Source organism: Porites lutea, chromosome 5 (genome assembly GCF_958299795.1).
Source record: "Porites lutea chromosome 5, jaPorLute2.1, whole genome shotgun sequence".
NCBI classification, from domain to species: Eukaryota; Metazoa; Cnidaria; class Anthozoa; order Scleractinia; family Poritidae; genus Porites; species Porites lutea.
Window position 1 is genome coordinate 7049648 of NC_133205.1, and position 7059 is coordinate 7056706.

The following is a 7059-nucleotide window of genomic DNA, read 5'->3' on the forward strand; positions in this document are numbered from 1 at the left end:
AACGAGTGCAATATTCCGCCATTTTGTACTCCCTACCATAACAACTCAACCTCGTCGCCAGGTCTTCTGGGTTAACCGTCCAGTTTTCTGGTAATTATGCTGTATAGCATTGACGTCATTTTGCAATTATAACAAATTTCCTCCGAAGCCGGTTATGATGAATTATCCGTAGGATTTGAGTAAATCACAAACGGAAAAATATTTTGAATGAATACTAACATTTTAGTAAGTAGTAGTTACTGTAGTTAGAGTGGCATGGCGGTACACAGAAGAAAACTTTGGCCTAGGTCATGTCAGAATTTTAATAGTGTAAAGACGTCTTAACCACATGCCGTAAACTGCTGATTATAAGCCCTGGGCTTATACATCTTCGTAAGGGGTTTTAGAAGGGTTTGTAAAGGGTGGGGCTATTATCCAAGGGGGTTTATAACCGGGAAAGGAAGAGTGCTTCGAAACAAGCTCTAGTAATGCTGATCATAATAATTATGTTTGTATTTACTGGTTTTCAAAAAATTAAGCTTTAAAACGTCACAATACAACGAAGGACTAATCGAATTTATTTTGATACATTTGGAGGGGTTGGGGGAAGGCTAATATCCGGCAGGGTTATAATCGGATGTGTGCCTTTTTTGTTTACAAGTAGATGGGCCTATTACTAGGGAGGTGGGAGAAAACTTAAAGCAGCAGTTTACGGTATTATGTCAAAAGGAAACATTAGAAACTTCCAAAAATCTTATCGTCTTGATGATTACATGAATATCTGGTGAAAGCTACCGAAATCTCGGAAAGTACATCAGGCCACCTTCTCTTATAAATACATAGAAAATTTTATTAGGCAAGACAGAGCCCGGCCAACATGGTAAGGCATCCATTCCTGCTGACCGGGATCAGGCTCAGCTCCTATAAGCAGGAACAAAAAGAGACGAGACTTACCAGAACCATAACGGTTATCTGTTTTGAAAAAAACAAACAAACAAACAAACAAAAACAAATCGTTAGAACTCGAGTTTGTCAGAGTAAAAAAAAAAAAAATCGTGAATTAACAGCAAATTCGACTCACTTTTTTGGTAGAAGGCCTCATATCAAACTCTAGCGGAAATACTCGGATTTTCACTGCAAAGAAAAGAAGAAAAGACCAATCCAGGCATAGTCAGCAGAGGAGGCTGGTTTATGAAAGCCGGCAAACATCAAGGTTTATACAAGGTGCTGTTAAGTTTATGTTGGAAGCTCTCTGACCGTGCACAATCCTGACCTTTGTTTTTCGTTAACAAATTGTGACTGAATAAATCAATGCGATGTTTCTATTGGTCAGTAACTTCAAAATGATAGGAATGCTTTTGAACGTTGTGCACGGTCAGGTCCAAAAGAGAAGTAACAAAAACTTACAACTTAAGTGACTAGGATCCAGTTTGTTAAATTCACAGGCTTTGTCTTAACTGCTATCAAAAGTATTCCGGATCTTATACTTTTTTTACTTCTTGTCGATTTTTCCTGTCTTGCCTTTCTTGTTCTTTCATTTTTGTCGTTTTTCATTCTTTTCTACTTTCCCTCTTCTTTTGAGGTCTTTGCTGATTATGTATATTCTTGTTTAAATAATCGGTTTCATCAAATTGTGTGATGGCTGTGATTATGCTTGTTTCTATGCTGGTGAATTCTGATGACTTTTACCGAACGTAAGTCTGAGTTTCTTACCTCTTTGTCGGGGAGTGTAGACTGGTTTGTCCGTTTCTATGAACACCATCCTGTCTCTGTAGCTAAGAAGGATCTTGGCTTCCTTGTGAAACTGGAAATGGCCATCATCTGACTTGGCCACTAGATAAACGTATTGTTTGTTCACTGAGTTGATGTCCGGCAGATCCTGTGGTTCAACCTGGAAAAATATGAGATATAATATCAATAGTCTGTCAACGGCAGATCAGTGATGTCAGGTGATATTAAACAATTACTTTTGGATGCGGTTTTTGTGATATCCAGAATAATCAAGGCCTCTGTAAGTGTTATCAGCCGAGCCGGGGACCTTGATTATTCAGGATATCACAAAAAACGAATCTAATAATTCTTTTATTATGCATCGTTTTGAAGAAAATAACGACAAACATACCGTCGCAAAGAACCTGAATTGATTGCCATTGGAAATCATGCATTGCGAGTGCAACCTACAGATTAGTCAGTCATCTGCTAGCAGATAACTAACTAATCCGTAGGTTGCGCTGATTTCAAAAATTTTTTTGGCATAGCTGTAGGCTCTTAGCCAATGAGAAGAGCGCTAATGAGTCCAATGTATAATAAATAAGCGTTACTGATCAAGCGTGAGTTCAAGATGGCTGGATATTGGCCTTGTTCTTTTTTGCGGCGTTTTTATGGGCATAGACGAAGTCGCGGTCTATAAAAACGCAGAAAAGAATGAGGCTAATATCCAGCCATCTTGGCCTAACAAGCTTGCGATTGGTTAATAAAGGATATATTACATAGCCAAAAAAGAGAACTTTTTATTGCAAGGCCAATGCGGGAATTTCTGAGAGGGTAAGATGGGCCCTTCTTGCTCAGGTAGCCAATCAGAAAGTAGGATTCGCTTCATCTTGCCCGTCGCGGATTCAGCCATACAGAAAATGTGGACATTGATTCTGGTTACACGAATATGTTCGGATGACACTAAAAATTCAAAAATTACAAAATGTACAGAAAATATCAGTTTTGTCTTTCAAGACTCTTGGAAAGATGAAATGGGGATAGTGTCTTTGCGTAATAGCTTACAAGCCAAAGGCTCCTCGGCCGGGGCCACTGAAATAAAAGATTTTGTATGTAAACTTATTTAAATTATTTAATTCATTTTTACTAGTATAGTGATAGGTCGAGAGTGCTCAAAAAGCAGGATACAATTTAATTCTCAATGATCCGTTGCTTTCTGGTTACTTTAAGTATATATAGCAAGGTTTCAGCGTTCTTTTGTAAGTAGTCACTAGGACAGGGGAAAGTAAATCACATTATTATTCATTCAAAACATTTCCCCAATTCTGATTGGCTAAAAGCACGCGCATAATTCACCATTACCAGTTACTGATGACCAAATTTAGATGAATTTTATCTTTAACGGGGAAATTACGTCAAAAATGCAGCCTTGTACAAGTTAATGCACCGTTAACCAAGAAGACCTGGGGTGTTTTCGTTGTAAAAACTTAAATGGCGGACACTTCACTCGTTTCAAGAGTAAGAACTACAGCTGGAACTAAGCGAAATAATGGCCAAAACATAGCAAAAACAGCAAGAAGACAACTCGGAGGGCGACATCTGCTATTTGGAGAATATTTGCGGAGCTGGACAAACCTAAACGTAAACTATCGAAGATAAACTTAACATCGATGTATAGGTAAGCTTGTTTCAGCTATGTTTTTCAACTAGGAATTATTTTGAATGAATAATAAAACAGTTATTGAATTCGGCCTTCGTATCATATGAAGAATTATGGAGATCTCGGAGGGGGTTATGCGGCCTCGACGGATAACACCCTCCGAGATCTCCATAATTCTTCATAAGACACTCAGCCTCATTCATTAATTTTTAATTAATTCTGCCTCAACCATCATCTTGGTTAAGTTCAAATAATAGCTAATGATCATGACCGTGCCTCAGTATTTACCTTTACTGGAAGAAAGATGTTGCTCCCTAAGAAATAAAAACAAAACCCGAAACAAAAACAAAGAACAAAATAAGTCCTTTAAGCATTAGATTTAATAAGGAAAAATATGATACAATTATGGTAACGTGACCTAAGTTTTAGATTGCCCCAGGACATTGCGGCCCATTTTTGGACCTCTGAAGCTAAGATATACAAAAATAATCACATAATAGTTTAGATATATCTTTATCATCTTAGGAAGGCGTTAGAAATCTGGCCTCACTTCTAGCTACCTTGGGTTCGATTCTTGTTTCATTCTTTCATACTCACGAACTGAGTTGACTTTGTTGTCGCCTGTTCTCGGACCTTCTCCTAAAGACTACTTTCCTAGGTAACCACTTTTTTTCGTCTCTACCAAAAAACCTAATTTTTTTTAAAAAATTTCGATTCCATCATGGATATAGTAGACTTGGAAAAAAATGCAGGGGCGGATCCGGGATTTTTTTTAGGAGGGGGTGCACTCGTCTCTTGCTCTACTTCAACACCAATAAACCACATAGTTTTTTTTTATGTGCAGAATACCAGTTGTATTAGAAAACCGCGGGTCATCTCAGGGGGGTGGGGGTGCGCACCCTCTGCACCCTCCCCCTAGATCCGCCCCTGAAATGTGTCACCAATACATAACCTATTGATGTAAATTTGATAAACTTTCGTAACTCAGCCCCCTTTATAGTAGCGATACTTCCCTCGCTGGCCGCGACTGTTTTCCACTTAATTAATAGGGAGTTTAAGATACCACGAAGGTGACGGCGACGGCGACGGCCGCGAAAACGTCGCTTAAAAAGTGAATTTGCGTTCTTTCAATCTCTATCGTGATTTCTCGAACTCGTTTACTTTGTCGGCATGCGAACTCTTTTTTAGCCGAATTCCTAAGAGCCATATTCAAGTTCAGAAAGAGAAAGAAAATTTAGCCGTGGCTTGTTTACGTCGTCCATAAAACGTGAATAGGCATTTCCCCGTCGTAGTCGCACAGTGACGGTTAAGAAATGTACAAAGAAGCATGATGCACGTGCAGAGTTGATGTTTTGCTTATTCACCCAGTTCTAGTAGTCGTCACCATCGTGGCATCTAAAAGTCCCTAATCAGTCCCTCTCGCTTATTAGATAACAGCTCAAACATGATATACAACTTATTAGTATTTATTACCTTGACCTACACGTCCCTGTACTTGGGAAAATGTCTTTCGTCTGTGTGGGTAGTCCTGCAGATACAGCTTTACATTCACAGGGTTCCCGGCATCAAATACCGCAATGGACACTTGTTCCGTGACCCCAATATGGAACACATTCGGAGCCATGATTGCATACCTGCAAAGAAGAAACGCTTTTCAAAGATTGTTCACGGCAAGATGATTACACTTCAGTCTACTGGTTTGTCGAAGTAACTTGATCTTTTTGTGGCCTGCGACCCAGGCGTCTTGGATGCAAGAGCGCCCAGCGTTAGGGAGACCGAACCCAACTTTAGAAGGTGAAAAGAAAATTCATTGACGTCTTGTCGTTCACCATAAAACGTTGCATGAGAATAATTCTCGTTGTCGTCGTGCAGTGACGGCAAAAAATGTACAATGCTTTACTTATTCCTATTGCTGTTTGACGTTCTCGCTCGGTCGCCGTCGTCGTTGCTGCGTGTAATAATCGTGCAATTGAAAGAAGGGAGAGAACTGAGTAAAGTAGAACGGTAGGCCTTTTTATGGCAAAATGGAAGAGAGGTATAGTAACCTTGAATACACCAATACTGTACGCAGAGTTATCGGTTTTAATAAATGATATAAATTCATACCAGATGGATGATGAAACCTTCTTATCATATTCTAAATTACAAAACCGGAGCTTCCACCAAAATGATAGTTACTAGGATCATGATCGAGCGCATGTTCCTATGATATTATTGTTACCGTTGTTGATTTTTTTGGAGTCAGTCGTGCGTAGATTCAAAGAAGCCAGGATTTATTTAGAGACCTCTAAATTTCAAGTCATGCATTACATCTGATTTAGGAAAATAACCGGCATCTCCGTCACTCGCCGAAATCAATCGCGGATCTTTAATTTGCTCGGCACTTTTTTGACGCACTTAGCGGGAAAATTCTTCTTCTGGACTCCCATAAAGCCATAAACGGAAACAAACGTGCTCCAGAAAAAATCGGAGAATCGTACAATCGGAGGCTTGTTACCATAAGGGATATTTACTACATTGGACAATAGCACACTAAAGTGGTAGAGTACATAGCAGAGGGCTAGAATCGGAAAAAAGGAAGAATTGTACAGTCGGTGACTTGTTACTGTAGCGTTTGGATAGAATCGGACAATAGCACACTACAGTGACTGTCGTAGAATAGTAGAATCGGAAAAATCGTAAAATCGCAGACTTGTCTTTAATATACGTTTACTTCCGCAGAATAGTAAAATTGGAGGAAATCTGCGTAGGGCTAAATCGAAGAATAGCACCTCTAAATCAGTTAGCTATTTTCCAATTCAGCACTTATCGCTTTGCTCGACAGTCACGGTATTAAAGTTGAAGTTGAAGTTGAAGTTTCACCTGCCTTTCCTTCTTTATGTTTGCGCCTAAATAATGCGCTCGATCGCGCTAACCTCGCCGTCTAATATAACTGAACTGCAAATTTCACAACGCGTTTTATAGATTTAGTTATACTTGTTACTTACTTTTTCGCTGATATGCATCCTATAGCAAGTAAGAACAGAATAGATCGTAACATTGTACCAAGGCGCTTTGCCATGCTCACAGCAAGGCTTTGGGGATCAAATGATTATTATTTTCCTTAAACGTGTTCGAACATTCAGCCTTAACCCTTTAAGCCCTAAAAGTGATCAGCATCAAATTTCTCCTTGTAATATTAATGCTTTGTAAAACAAAGTTGTCATGAGAATTACGGACATGATCACAAAAGATGAATTTGATTGATATTTTATCAACTTCTCTCCACTACTTCTGTAGGAAATGAATTAGGGCAACAAATGAGAATTCAATTTTTGATCCTAGGGTTTAAAGGGTTAAGTGGCGTCACAGATACAAGAAAGGCGTTATCGCTGAAGCGAGTCATAAGATATAGGGAATAAAAAAACTAGTAAAGTTTTAAAAACTTCCTGTTTACTTGCCAAGAAATTTTCGCCAATTACTGGCAGATCCTTGACTCAGAGGTCAAGGGCGAAACGTTATACAGCTTAACGTCATATTAAAACGTGTTGAGGAAACGCTAAATTAAATAAAAGGTTTTTCTATGCTTAAGAGGTTTTTCAAAAAAATCTCAGCGGAGACTGTTTAATTTCTACCTGAGCATGGACGTAGACATCGCGCAAAATGAGTGGACATCATAATAGTTATCATGAACAACGCCGGAGCGGCAAAGTCAAATGCACAAGCATTTA

General features: G+C 39.0%; 1 protein-coding gene across 1 annotated transcript in view; it reads right to left on the bottom strand.

The window, feature by feature from the left end:
- Window positions 1–6472, bottom strand: part of LOC140936382 (complement C3-like) — a 50851-nt gene extending 44379 nt beyond the window's left edge. Inside the window, exons 1-6 of the mRNA XM_073385845.1 lie at window positions 6337–6472; window positions 4823–4983; window positions 3638–3663; window positions 1693–1870; window positions 1061–1113; window positions 934–951 (exon numbers count right to left, since the gene is read on the bottom strand). Coding sequence (XP_073241946.1) covers window positions 934–951; window positions 1061–1113; window positions 1693–1870; window positions 3638–3663; window positions 4823–4983; window positions 6337–6410 — 510 coding nt within the window. The 5' untranslated portion in view covers window positions 6411–6472. The remainder of the gene's footprint in view (window positions 1–933; window positions 952–1060; window positions 1114–1692; window positions 1871–3637; window positions 3664–4822; window positions 4984–6336) is intronic.
- Between the last annotated feature and the right edge of the window lie 587 nt (window positions 6473–7059).